The sequence below is a fragment of the Betta splendens genome, chromosome 14 (genome assembly GCF_900634795.4).
Source record: "Betta splendens chromosome 14, fBetSpl5.4, whole genome shotgun sequence".
Classification (NCBI taxonomy): domain Eukaryota; kingdom Metazoa; phylum Chordata; class Actinopteri; order Anabantiformes; family Osphronemidae; genus Betta; species Betta splendens.
In genome coordinates this window covers 6,340,793-6,355,110 of record NC_040894.2, presented here as the reverse complement: position 1 = coordinate 6,355,110, position 14,318 = coordinate 6,340,793, and the positions used below count along the sequence as shown (strand labels likewise).

General features: G+C 41.5%; 2 protein-coding genes across 2 annotated transcripts; both read right to left on the bottom strand.

Moving 5' to 3' along the window:
* Positions 1-401: 401 nt before the first annotated feature.
* On the bottom strand, positions 402-6,772 carry LOC114869270 (adapter molecule crk-like). The gene is made up of 3 exons (XM_029173337.3): positions 6,218-6,772; positions 4,425-5,023; positions 402-3,496 (listed from the first exon to the last, which is right to left on the bottom strand). Exons 1-3 carry the CDS (start codon positions 6,435-6,437, stop codon positions 3,362-3,364), a joined length of 954 nt encoding a protein of 317 aa, XP_029029170.1. The 5' UTR covers positions 6,438-6,772; the 3' UTR covers positions 402-3,361.
* A 770-nt stretch (positions 6,773-7,542) lies between these two features.
* On the bottom strand, positions 7,543-13,713 carry LOC114869269 (smoothelin-like protein 2). The gene is made up of 13 exons (XM_029173335.3): positions 12,701-13,713; positions 10,645-10,702; positions 10,434-10,568; positions 10,184-10,318; positions 9,829-9,981; positions 9,549-9,734; positions 9,319-9,459; positions 9,120-9,182; positions 8,945-9,002; positions 8,639-8,764; positions 8,431-8,545; positions 8,188-8,339; positions 7,543-8,080 (listed from the first exon to the last, which is right to left on the bottom strand). Exons 1-13 carry the CDS (start codon positions 13,181-13,183, stop codon positions 7,954-7,956), a joined length of 1,932 nt encoding a protein of 643 aa, XP_029029168.1. The 5' UTR covers positions 13,184-13,713; the 3' UTR covers positions 7,543-7,953.
* Between the last annotated feature and the right edge of the window lie 605 nt (positions 13,714-14,318).

Genomic DNA, 14,318 nt, shown 5'->3' with positions numbered 1-14,318 from the left:
GTACCAGCCCAACGTTTTACGTGTTTTAATTTATAGGGGTAACTGCTGTGTTTATCAATACATACGCAGTATAATATACAAATAACCATACTATTTTACTATCACACCATAGTGTCTTGACGGCTTTTTTTCTATACACCTGGAATTCAATGGCAGATATGCAGATGTTTTGTGCCAATAATTAATCTAAACGCAGGACAACTTTGACAGAGATTAATAAGAATTTAATTGCTATGTTCCTCAACGAATATAACCTTACTTACTCAGACCATTAACAGTAGTTTTTCATGTTATTACAAGCTCCAGTGCAGCATTTCAACTTGCACAGTTAATAAAGTAGTAGTAGTAATTAAAGTAAAAAAGAATAAATGTAATCACGGTCACATCAGTGGACTCATGAGTGAGAATTCAATACACACACCTTGGTATATTTTTTATTGACTAAGTATTTTAACACATTACATGCTTCAGAAAATAAAACAATACATTTCATAAGACTTTGACACATTGTAGTTTCTTAAAAAAATAGTTTTGTTTGTTTCTGTCCTCTTCAAAGTCTGAAAGCAAAAATGTATAATCACTAACAAAATAACACGATGAGTTATGACTTTTATCTTGAGCTGTAAAGTAATAAGGTGCACATGTAGTCTAATCAGTGGTGTCTTGTAAAACATTTAGTTCTTTATGTACTCATTGGTCTTAGCTGTGATAGAAAACTAAAATGGGAATATTTTAGTACTAGTTCAATGCCATGTATCTAAACACAATGCAAATAATACTGTGGATATAGGAATGAATGTACAAACTTGTAGCGGGCATCTCTTCTTTGAACATCTTTTTAATAGTCTATTGATTTCAAATCATTAAACATCTGATTTTCAATTTTGTTATTATATTTACTAATTAGGAAATTCCAATATTTTGGCAGAACTTAAGTTTTACCCTAATGTAAATTGTGCTTGCTAGGTACTTTGAACTGTTTTACATATTTATTATTAATATACACCGTTGTGCATGATGCCTAGGTGTGACTATAAAGTCTTAAACATATTGCAGTAATAAAATATCTTGGTAATGTAGGATTCAAAAAAATAATTTTGTAAATTTAAGTCTCAATAATAGAGCAAAAATGGAGAGAACATCCTGTTAATAGCAAACATCTGTAACATCTGGGGTCATACACAAGTTCTGTTAATGTGAAAGAAAAATTTTCTTTTTAGGTAAAAAACAGAAAATCATCAGAAAACAGGTGCACCAGTAACTGGTGTGGTGTTGTAAATCAACACCTGGGGTATTTGTGCTCAAAAATCCTTTTTGGGGAAAAAAACAATAAAATAATCTACGTTCTTTGACTCACTCCCAAACAACTCCAACATACAGCTGGGTCATTAAAAGCACCTGGAAGACACCAAAATTTCAAGAAAATAAATGTGCATTTAAATCAATTTAGAATATAAACACTGTTTTGTCTTTACATCACAAAACATAAGTAAAAAGTTAAATTGGCTTGAGCATTAAAGAATTTTATTACATTCACTTTTAGCTTATTTTTCCAATTACTCTTATTGTGTTTGCACGCTGGTGTATTACTGGTAATCTGTGAGGCATTTTTGAACATGCTTCATTTACACATCTGACTCCAAGACTTTGCTGAACTTGCATTTGGTAGGCACACATGTACATAAATAAAATGGCCAGTGAAACCATTTGGCTGCATGTTATGAATTATTGCATATGAAAAACAACACGGACCGAATGAGCCTGAAGCTTCAAACAAGTAGGTTCCTATTTTACTTGTGTCTTCCAAAATAACACAAGATAGAGAGGATGTAACTTGGCAGATCCTCCCCAGTGAAGGACAAAAGACAACTTTCATGTCCAGTTGTGGTTTGTCCATCTCCATTTTCCTGCTGTAGCTTTGCACTGCCAGAATTAAAGTAAGAAAGTAAAATTCACTGAAGTGAAAAGACAACAATCGATCAATAATATTAAACTATGTCACCTTGCTTACAAACTAAAGTATTAAATATGATGTCCATAGTACAATGTGTCTGATTCTGAGAATGTTGGACATTTCATAACTATTTTATGGTTAATGTCCACATTGACAATGTTCTATGGCTCATTTGTTCATAAAGAAGCTAACCAAACCCACCCTACCCAAGGGTCATTGCATCTTACGGCAGAAGAATATAAATTACCCATTTTGCAAGTCATACATAAAATACAATATTAGTGCTCCATTTCTTAAAAAATATCTCTAAATGACAATATGATAAATCTCTGCTAGAAGACAAAATCCCACAGCCATCTTATTTTCCAAAACAGCTTAGATTTTTTTCTCCCTCCTTGAGAGGTTGCTTATTTTGTTTTCACACAATTGCATTTGAAATCATTCATTTTGGCAGCAAACAATGTTTTTAAAGAGGAACATAAAAAATAATGGTGAAAAAGTAAAATATGAAATATAAAAAAAGGGTTTACAAGATTTAGCATGTACGGTTTGAGTGTATATAGTCAATTATATCATAGTATTTTCCATGTAATTACAAAAAGAAAGGGCTTGTAGTGTGGATAATATACAAGTCGTTTTGTAAGGACTGCCCTCTGTCATCAGGAAAAGCTTGTTTCACTGAGGTTCACAGTCTTACGCTAGAAAAGCTTACGGATTAAGAATTGTGACAGAGAAGCTGAATGTTGTGTCTCCTGTGTGCAATCAGTTATTTCCCTTCCGTATGGATGCAATGTTGTGGATGGGAATATGGCAAGGGGATAAGAACAAGCAGACTGTTGCATATGTGTGTGGTGCACACTCAATACTGGCTTGGAGGTGCGTAAACTAAGACTTGATCGGTTACCGGCTTTGCAAAATACAACTGAAACTAGTAACCAACAACAGCCCTTTAAGACGCTACAGATATACAGTTGGACAGTGTGTTTGTCAAATAAACCACAAATACCCTAATCTAAAAAAAACATAGGGGAATGTTTCTATTTTCACTTTACAACAGTAGCATCTTCTCCACAATTATGGAAAAGATAAAAATACAGCGGCAATGTCTGCTAAACTGTGCTGAAAGTAGTTTGGTTCATTCAAGAAGACAGACATTAAAAAAGATAAAATAAAAAAGGTAACATGGGCAGATTAGATTTATCAGTGTAAATTCTTGCGATGACCCATGTCCATCAACATGACAGCAGACGAGTTTACCCAACACATCGCAGGTCGGCAGGGTCAGTAGAGTCCGATTGGTTTGGCTCTAGCATGAGATGCCATGTGCTTTTCTTTTCGAGCATGTAAAAATGGACAGAGTAGAAGGGATGTGCTGGACACTGCAGAAGCGATGAGTGCATGTCTTTCTCAGCTCTCGTCCTCAACTTGGTTTTGTTCCAACAGCCGGACATGAGTGAAGGGAAAGTGGCCTCGTTTGCCCTTGCATTCACCCTCCCACTGGCCATTTACGTTGATCTTTGTCACCATTACCATATCTCCCACCTGTTGAATGAGAAACAAAGAATTGAAGGAGGATCAAATTCTGTATTAACTGTCAGTTCAGTAAGAGTCCAAGTCCCCATGTAATGTGAGAGCCTGGTAATTTTCACTTATTTTAACTACAGCAGAGGTTTATAAGACTGCACTGACAGAGTCTGCTTCATATCACACAGCAGCACACGAACACACCATCATCTACTCTTGTAAAGTCAAACAGAATGGTGGCGTCTGTGTTCTCTTAGAAGACTAATAAACAGGGTGGCACAGAGAGCCCCAACAGCCGACAGCTGTGGAATTTATGGGGTGGCCATGCAGAAAGCTGGTACCAAACCAGGATATAGGCAAAGATGAAATGCGTGCAAGGACTCCCAATTAAGCTTTAGTCGAAATTAATAAAAGCTTTTTAATGTTTGCATTTCTCTTTGATATAACCAGTGATAATAGAATCAATTATTTTATAACCCAAAACTCAAACAGAGACTTGGCATCAATCAGACTAAACACGATGAGACACTGACACTTCCGACTGCAGGACTTACAAATACTGACTAACTACTAACTAAATGGGTGGGGGGGGGGTTAATAATCTAAACAAATGCTGCTTATTCATCTGTGACAAGAAACAACAATGTCTTGTTACACTGGGCTGTGGAAGTGTACAATGTAACATTCACATTAATCTAATGGTCCACAATGTGTCTATAAGAGAAGACATTGTCAAGGAATTGTGCCAGTCTCTACAGAGCCATCCCTCTGTGAAGGTCTTCGTGTGCACTGTCAGCTCACATTTATAAATGAACTTTGTGTGTATGCTCACATGCGTGAGTAAGCCTCTAACAATCAGGACAATCTACACTGCCTCAGCTGAGAGGCAAAAGGAGGGCAGAACAGTGAACAGAAGGAGAAAATGAATGGTGGGTGGAACTGCTACCTCCAGAGCAAGCGCCGTCTTGTCGTAGGCATTGGGCACCCTCCTCTGAATTACTCTGGCATACACAGGCCCATTCTGTAAGTTGGGAAGCTGCGTGTTGACTACAGGTTGAGCATACTGGCCTGGGTCGCCCAAAGGATTTGACAGCGGAGGCCCTGCTCCGTCGGTGGTACTCGCTACCCCCCCGACAAGACCCCCTTGTCCAGTCCCCACAGCAGGGGAACCCAGGCCGGCAGCAGTTGGTGAGGCGGGCCGGTACTTTTCCACATAGGGAACAGGGATCATTCCGGATTGGCCCTCCTGGTTAGAAGCATTCCACCATTGCTCCTCCGGCTTTTCCAGCACACGCAGAATGTCACCTTTGCGGAAAGGCAGGTCCTCCTCATCATTGCCAGGGAAGTCAAACAGTGCCCTGACAAACTCAGCTTCCTCAGACTGCTGTGGTACAGAGGAGGGGCTGGTGAACCCCGTGTTCCTTGCTTTGGCTACAGGCTCTATAAGTGTCGTGGTGTCTAGGTAGTGGATCTTATAAAACTCCAGCAGCGCTGGGAGCGCCTCGAACTCCTGATCCCCAATCCGAAAACGAGGCGGAGCCACACCTGGAAAAAGAAAGATGACCTTAAGCGTGCTGCAAGAAACTAGCACCATTTCTGTGACAGATAAAGAACATTAATGATTACTAAAAACCCAAAAAAACAGCTTGTCACCAATTTCTCTCTCTATTATATATATATATATATAGAGAGAGATAGAGAGATAGAGAGATAGAGAGATAGATAGATAGATAGATAGATAGATAGATAGATAGATAGATAGATAGATAGATAGATAGATAGCATAAGACAACAGTTAATCCCCAACTCAATATCCAGTACAATACCATATTGAGTATTGTACTCAATATCCAGTACAATAACATATTGTGAGTGTTCCTGCTTATTATTGCTGCAACATAAAAGATAAATATACATTCACTGGCAGACTACAATATAACACTAATATGTCTTCCGGGACAAGGAAATAATCCACTAATGCTAAGGGGGAAAACAACGGAAATTGTGCAACAGCCTGAAAGCAAAGCAGCAGACCTGTAGGCAAGGCTATGTATGCTCAACGAGGCAGGATCACAGGCATTCCACAGACGCCAGTCTGATCAGTCATCCTGCAGCGGTGACAGGCCAGTCTGCCCAGTTTGAGTCAGTCCCTGCCCACCTCACGACGTGATCAACACGATCTGCTTCAACCGCTGGTCCTCACTCAGAAAATGGATCAGCGACTGAACAACTTATGTGGGATTTGTTGTTATTAACCGATCAGTTCCGCCCAAATCCCATAAAAGAAAGTAGACCAGAAAGTAGACTTTTCTGTGGGGTTCGGCTGCTATAGATCCAATAAACCAACCAGAATGTGATTTAATCCAGAATACTACAGCTCTGGGTTATTCTGTTACAACCACGGTAGCTAAGCAGTTAGCAACACCGGGCAGCTCCAGACCAGGAGTGAATCAGACAGTGAATCACATGTGTTTGGTTCGAGTGAGTAAACATCGTTATGTTGTTTGAGTCACGCCGACTTGAAGAGGACGTCCGGAGCACTCAGAAAATACTTCACAGAGACTTGTAGCAGTCAAAATAACAAAGCTGTGTTTAAGTTATACATTTCTCGGCGGGAGTTCGGTGTAGCTTCACGACAGCGAGGACCGACAGTGATCGAGCTGCATTCCTGTAACTGGAACAGCGGCTGGTTCAGTGTCGGTGCAGCCGCCAGGTGTGTAGTTAACAAGTCCGCGTTACCTGAGCCCGACTGGCGGTTGTTCGCGATGCTGTTGATGATATAATGGGACACTTTGGAGTTCTCCGAGACCGACAGCACGTAGTCACCGGGGCAGTTGATGGAGCACCTCACCAGAAAAACGCCGTGTCGCTGTCCCTGTAGGAGGGAAACGGCTTCCTGGCGACTCAGCCTTCCCCAGTACCAGCTCCCACGGTCTTCGGCATCAAAGTTACCGGCCATGGCTGTGAAACTCCGCCCGAGGCTTGAGGCCTTTCCCCTTCGCCTCTCCCTATCCGCAACTCATACAAAAGTTTGGTTGGCTAACACCGCCGCTGGAAAAACCGCGTTACCGCCAAAACTCGAGCGACTTTCATAAGCGACGTCAAGGAGTTTCAGATGACAGACTTAACGTTGGACCATAAAGTCAAAGTCTTTGCTGCTTAAATGTTAATATCACCTAAATGTTCACAACTAATGTGCAACAAGAAACTCCGGGACTGAAATGGCGGATCCAGGGAAAAGTTGACCTCACCTACCGGAAGGGATGCCTGGTCCATGAGAAGCGCTGCATTCACGCGCCCCAGAAATTGTTGTAATTACGAATTTTTTCATATATAAAAAAAAAAACATAAACTACAACAATGTGTTCTATCACCTTGAATGGAGCGTGGGTTTAATCTTAAGTTTGGTCAATTAAACAATTTAAATATTTACATCTTAAAAAAATAACGTGGTTTCACATATGCCAACACACATGTGGGCAGGTTTAACCTAAAACGGACCATAGCTATTTCAACACAGTTGACAGTATAGCACAAAATTAAAGCACATATACTAAAAGCTTTGTTCACAAAATGTTTTGTGACTGTGGCAACCACAAAAACGCAAGCAATAATGTTTTCTAGTAATATAATAATTTTCAATTTAGTTATCCAAATTTAAAATTTTGAATAAACTTGAACTTAAAATACTAAACACTAAGATGAAAAAAAAATTTTTTTTTTTTAAATCTGCATTTGTAATACATCAGTTATACCAGTAGATGGCAATGTACTCTTCATTGCTTGCAATACCTATATTACCGAATCGACTTTCACTCAACAAGGTTAGCCAAGAAAATATAAATAAAGAAAAAATAAATTAAATAAATAGAATTTAATCTGGTTGTAATAGATAGCCTAAAAATATTAACTTTTTCAGTAGCCGTTTTTTAGTTCTTTCTGTATTTCTCAGATGAACTAATTTGAACCTAGGGAATTATGGGTATTAATATTTTCTTCTACTCAAATGTAAAAGAGCAAACATAGTTATATGGTAAAAAAAATACTTCAAAGTTTTGTTAGTATAAAGTAAACTACTGGTCAAGCCAACTTTAATACATCTAGTGCAGAAGGATCAACAGCAGTTTTTACCAGCTATAATCAGTATTTAAAGTGGGTTTGAGAACTGCAACAAATCTAAACTGCCTTTTGTGAATAAAGCAGCATTAGAGTCACACATCACAAACAATATATGCCATATAACACTGCATTTTAAGAAATCAATAGTAAACTAGAGGAAGTGATTGAAACAGGTGAATTTACATATACAATATAAAACGGGGAAATGTAATTTGCAATAAGAAAATATGTCAAAGACTACAGGTTTAAGTGATTAAAACAGGATTGCTTGTCAGAGACATATTTTGGCCTCTGCATTAGGTTCACAACACACTGTGGTTAACAACATCATAATTGTGATCTACTCTGATACAGAGTTATTCAAATTTCTTTAGGTGGTTGTAGAGGGATTGGACATATGTAAACACACACATGGGGTCTGGCTTGTCCCCCATCTCCATCATGTCGTCCACCTCAATCAGACGGAGGCAGTCAGCCTGCTCTCTGAAACACAGCACAACACCATAGTAGAACGTAATTAAATGTAAGGTTGTGCAAAGGCTTTGTGATCAAAGAAATTCAACACAAATCCCCAAAACGGGGCCACTTACTCTGCAGTGGTAAAGGCCAGCTCCAAGTTGTGTTTGCGGTTTGCTGGATCCAATGTGTTATAATCAAACTCCAGAGGGAAGAACGAGTGGACCAGAGCACAGAAAGCCATCCCGTCACTCCAGCTGGATGAGAAGTTCTGGATGTCTATGTTCTGATGATATCATACGTATAATGATGATTCTACAATTGTGTTTTGATACATATTAGTAGAACAAATATGGATATATTTGTCATTGTCAAACCTGATAGCCGATGACTTTTGAGCGACACCACTCTAACAGGATCTGTTTTATACCACTGGCACTGGACACTCCAAAACTCTGAGAGCGTTTTAGTTTAGGTTTGGAGTCCTTTGGCCTGAAGTATAGTATTTAACTGTAGGTCAAACGTCATTCAAGCAACAAAGATCAGAAAAGGACAAAGTAGAAAAAAATTTTCATCAACACCTACTTGGTCGGCTCAGAGTTCATCCTTTCAAACAGAGCCCGCTTGGCCTGAGCCCCGTTGGAGCGTGGAAGTGTTTGCGATTTCATAATGTCCTGCTTAAACTCAACAGTTCCTGTCTTTTTTTCTTTTCTGTAGAGAAATGCGGGAAAGCTGTCAAACTGCTATGAACATAAGAGCACAGCAATAGCATAATCAGCAGAAATATAACATATTTCTATATATAGGCCTGTGATATATATAAAATATGTTATATTCATGCTGATTATGCTATATGTATTTTTATAAACAGGATTGACTTCCACAACTTACTTTTCCAAATTGGGTGAGAAACCAGATTTTATAATTGATTTGGAGGGAAGTAATTTTTCTGCAGTTAGAGAAAGAGACAGTGTAAATAAAAAGCAGAGATTTGGAAAGCTTAATGTTGATTCCTTTGTGAATCATTATAAAGGAGCCTAGTGGGGCTCTGTACTGTATGATTTACCTGCGGACTGAGGAAAGCTCACACTTCTTTTCAGACTGGGACTGGGAGTTTTGAGAACAGGTACTAAGTTAATGAGGGGAGAAGGAAAACAAGTACAAAAGTGAATATTCAAAAAACAGTATTTTCAAATGTTATAGTTTTTGAAAAACTATGAAATCAGAGAAACATGGAGTTAATGAGACGGACTGATTAAACTCACCCCGCTTGAAAGGATATTCTCCAGGTTTCACTGGAGGGTCCTGCGATGCTAAAGAACTTAGAGGCTGAGCAGATGATGCGGACTCTGTGTTGGGTTTGGAAACAGTAGAAAGAGGCAAGAGCGGCTTGTGCTCGCTGACGTCTATAGAAAACAGACACAGTAAGTCAGAAATGTTCACAACACAAGATGAAGCTATCCCATTACAATCTTGTCATAAATGTTGTACTTGCCACGTCTAAATGGGTAGTCGCCGCGCTTAATGGTTGGGGAGTCTGGTACTGAGGGACTGAGAGCAGAAGCAGGACTCAGATCAGCTTTAGGTGCAGCCGACGTCTCGGAGCTGCTTCTGGTTACAGCTGTGAGGGGAAGATGAGACTGCGCTCCAGGGCCGGACTCCTGGGATCTCTCTTTAGCGCCTGAGTTGAAAGAACAACGCCAGCTTGTTTCAATGTGAGTTTCAGTTCCATTGTATTCCTATTGTTGCCATGTTTGCAGGACCCACTAACAGACCTTTAAGCAAAGCGTATTCTCCTGCGTCTCCTGCTGGAGCCCAACCAGCCGCCGGTGCTGGAGCCTGTGCGGGTTTGGCTGCGAGGACGCCTTCAGCGCCGGCTTTGGTCATGACGGCAGAGACGGGACGATGGGGCTGGGGTTCATCAGCATCTGAAAAATGGCAAATATGGTTCACTCTACTGAAAATAGAGTCTATTAATGTCTGTTTATGCATCTCCATGGAGAGTCCTCACCCACTGAAATTCAGTGAATTGAGTTTGGTTACACCGACAAAGCAGATTCTGTTTCTCACTGGTGTCGAATACATGGAAAAATACATCGGTCACATAGCAGAAATAGATTTTCCACTCACCACATTCAACAGGACACATCACGGATTTTACTGCAGCTTCTTTTGATGCTTTGGCCACTGAAGCAGCAGACTGAGGAACAGTCACTGCAGTCAAAGGAAGATGGGGTTTGGTCGGAAAACCTGGTTCTTCCTGGTCTGAAAATAAAAGATTTGAATGCGGCATGAGTTGTGTTTTTATTACCGATTGCTACAACTGAATTATTATACATCCATCTAACAAATGTGCTTATAAACATGTGCCTCAACCAACCAGGCCCTTTAGAGACGTCTCCTGCAGAGTGAAGGGAGCTGGTCATGGCAGCAGACTCTGAGCTCGGCTTGGTGTTGGCAGTGAGCGGCTGGTGGGCCTGTGGTGTCGCGTTCTCACAGCCCCGAGGTGTGTTTTCTGAGGGAACGCGAGCAAAGGTGAGCTCAGCTCGTCAGGTGAGTCGCAGCAGAAACCCCTCAGGTCCCCCGCTTACCTTGCTTCCCGCGCTCGGGTGCTGCGGCGGCATTCTTCTCCTCTCTTGCATCGGTGCCCTGTGTGGTTGAATCAGGCGTGGAGTTCTGTTACCGAGGTCATTCACGACAATCGAATCAAGATTTTCACATGATTTTAAACTAATATCACAGGAAGTGAACTCATTTATGCAAAAATCTAACATTAATTTATCTACAGCCCATTTCAAACCCTCATCACTCCCGAAAAATGTGAATCTGAACATGATCATCATAAATAAATAATTAGGCAAATCTGCTTGAGTGTGAGCGTGTTTTTATGTTAACAGCTGAACGCTTCTCCCTGAGTGACAGCTGTGGCCAGCAAACCCATGTCCCACTGAGAGGCTATTTTAAATCTTGTGATCAGCCCCATTGCGAGAGTTTCTCCTCCACTCTTGTTACATCCCAATATAGCCCCAAACGGATGCTTTGGAAATCTGGGAGTTAGCCCGAGCACTTCAAACAGTTATATCACTCTGGAGCTGTGGCCTGTATTTGCCCCCCCCCCCCACGAGTCACCCGCCTTTTGCTTTCCAGAGATACACGGTGGTCTGGCAGCAGTAGATCCGCTGCAGATCCACTGTCCGTCACCTCCTCGTCGAGAGGGAGATTAGCGCGACAGCGATCTGTCGGCTCCACGGGAGCGGCTGGAGGATTTCACCGTCTAGCTCTGTCTGACCTCATAAATCCCCTCTGCTTTATTTCAGAATCTTTCACTCACTGTTTTTTTGTTTGTTTTTATTTTACAGGACGTTCAGTCTCACCACACTTATCCAGGGCATTCCCAGCAGATTACAGTCTTATCGACGCCTGTTCAATGTTCAGCCAGTTCATATGAAGCTTTAATGGCCACTGTAGCATTTATCTACTTAGACGCTGAACAGAAGTCAAATGGGTTCATGTTGGATTCTTTAAATAAATGCTGTCACAAAGCTGAGGCCTATTATTTGAGACAAAAAAAATGATGCATTGAACCAGTTTATATTAATATACTGTACAGCGTGGATGACAAATTAAAAACTAATAAAGCAAAGCATTAGCTGATGAATTAAGCTCTATCTTGGTTCTTGGTGGGGTCGAGGTGTTGTGGCCGGACTGGAGGAAAACGATCATGTGGCTTCGGGGCAGAGGAATGTTGGCAGGGTGTGTGTTTCGAGAGGGCAGCTGTTTGACCCTCTCAGGGTCCGCGCTGGGGTATTATTGACATGGATGTAGACTAAATTCAACTTTCCATTAAGAGATCTGAGAGCTGGATTGGCTGGGAAGCAAGATTCCTAAGTGGTTAGGGTTTGGTGATTTATTTATTTATTTATTTATTTATTTATAATCCTCAGCATTTTCAGAGTCATGTCGTGAAAATAGCAAAACAATATATTTACTGATCATAGTGGACTTGTTTCATAGGCCTGTGGCTTTCATGTACGTCTCAAGGCTTACTGACTTTAAGTGAGAATGGATGATAATTAATGTATTCATCCTTTAGATGCATGTCGGCCCCTGTGTCATGTAAAGTGTGGGGCCATAAATTCACCTCCAGTTGGGACAGAGCATTGAGGGGATCCAAAGATTTGCAGCTCTGTCCCAAATCGCAAACCCAAAAATACATTTGCCCTTTGAAGGGTCAGCTGTCATAAAAAGTGGGTTGAAAGGGGGCTGGGGAAAGATGTCACGCCAGTGAATATGTATGCGCGTTTGTGTTGCATTGTGTAAAATGGAATAATCATGGTAAACATGTGTGTATGTAGTCTGTAATGCAATACAATAATTAATTATGTTTAATAAAACTAATGGCAAAGACGTCTGAGCTCCTGAAGCTCCTCAGATAAATGTGCAGTTTTAATAGAACCATGACACAATTTAAACATAGTCACTGACATTTTCACATTGAGTCTCCTTCCCTCAACAACCTCGGTGACCTTGGTCTACCCAGGTGTGCGGCAGGTAAAGAGGAGGGAAGCCTGGACTGTACAGATGTGAGAATGCAAACCATTATGTTTCATTCCATGTCCCGTGGACGCGTTATCAAAGCGTACTCACGTTGACTTCGGCGTGTCTCTTCGCTCTCCATGGAGCGGGGGCTGGAGTGGTGATGTGAGCGGCAGCACTGGACCCAGACTGATCAGGGTACGTGTTTGTTGGGTTGGACTCTGTCTGAGCGTTATCCGGACCCCTGTGGTGCTCCTGGCTCTTTGGCTGTATCTGTGCATGCCCGTTCTTTAGACTTTCCTCCCCACTCTTCTCACGTACTTCAGCAGGACTCCTGTCAACCTTCACCCCACTGAGAGCTTCTACCATGCGACTGAGCGTCTCCAGCTTTGCCCGGAGCTGCAGGTTCTCCTCCTGCAGCCTGGACACGGCCTCGGCCAGAGGCCTGTTGGAAACGCACAGCTCCTCGATCCTCTGCTCAGTGCGCTGCTTGAATGCACTTACGTCCACATGCACCTCCGTGATGGCTGCTTGCAGGGTGGCCTCGAACTGGACCAAAGCCTCATTCACCTTTACGTCCTGAGATGCATCCATGATTATTTAGCAGCCTCCTCTACACGGACAATACGGTCGACGCTCAGAAACCGACAACTTCTACTGTTCCTTCTCCACTTCAGTTCATCCTTTGCTCCAAGTTACTAAAATAAAACGTTTGAGCTCTTGACTAAAAAATGTGGTATTTTTTCACCCACTTCGTCCTTTAGACCCTTTCAAGTATATCTGCATTTTTCCAGTTATCTAGCAAAGTAAAATGTGCAAATGTTTCTAAAAAACCGCTGGAGGTCCGCGACAGAAGCTCTTTAACGTCCCATCAAGCTCCATGGAGGCCCTCGTTCTTGCTCTCCCCTCTCGTCTGGTCAAAGCAGGAGTAGTTATTTATAAGCCACTGACAACTTATGCACAATGTCATCTTGGGAAAAGAGATTACGTACTGCACGGGCGGATCAGGTTCACAGCGCGTGCAGGAGCCGGGGAATGATCAAGTGGACCTTTCAAAAGGATCCGGCTGAAGACGTCATCCACTGGAGCCCCGGCCCCGGGGGTTGTCTGACCATTCTGCGTGTGCTCCGCTCGTAAGCAGCAGGTTCACGGCTGTATTTAGGGACATAAAGGAGGCGGGTGGAGTTCAGAGGAGGTGGAGCTTGGGTGATACATACGCTTTTGAAGCCCATAATCACAATGCAACAGGTTCAGCATAGATAGGTTGACTGCTGCCTGCTAAATCACTAATTTAACTAAAGGAATACATAAATATATAAACCACCAGCATCACGTTAAAGTAGAATGTCAGTAAACTACTTCTCACCCTGTTCTTCACCTGTTTCAGCTGCTGACTCATCCTCCATTCCCCTCTTTGTGCTGTCAACCAAAAAAAGAACGTAACGTTTTATAATTCATACCAGGAGATAATTTCAGTTATACTGAAACCCTATACTATATATACACACACACTTATGCGTTATAATGTTTGGGTTGGGACAGAGCTAAAACCATGAAGCGCCCTCTGCTGGGGACATGGCTTAAGATCAAGCTCCAAATTCTCCAAAGATCCAAAGCTGGACATTGGACATTATCAATATGCAAGATGCATTACATATTACATATTATGGTAATTTACATTGTGGATTCTATTGGCATTATCATCAGAAATTTACATTAAAGGCATTAG

Coding starts and splice junctions, on each gene's coding strand:
- LOC114869270 (XM_029173337.3), bottom strand. CDS start 6,437: ATGGCCGGTAACTTTGATGCCGAAGACCGTGGGAGCTGGTACTGGGGA. Junction 5,024..6,217: donor CAACCGCCAGTCGGGCTCAG/GTAACGCGGACT, acceptor TTCTTTTTCCAG/GTGTGGCTCCGCCTCGTTTT. Junction 3,497..4,424: donor AGACGGCGCTTGCTCTGGAG/GTAGCAGTTCCA, acceptor CTCATTCAACAG/GTGGGAGATATGGTAATGGT.
- LOC114869269 (XM_029173335.3), bottom strand. CDS start 13,183: ATGGATGCATCTCAGGACGTAAAGGTGAATGAGGCTTTGGTCCAGTTC. Junction 9,982..10,183: donor GATGTGTCCTGTTGAATGTG/GTGAGTGGAAAA, acceptor GCCATTTTTCAG/ATGCTGATGAACCCCAGCCC. Junction 8,765..8,944: donor TTCTCACCCAATTTGGAAAA/GTAAGTTGTGGA, acceptor ATTTCTCTACAG/AAAAGAAAAAAAGACAGGAA.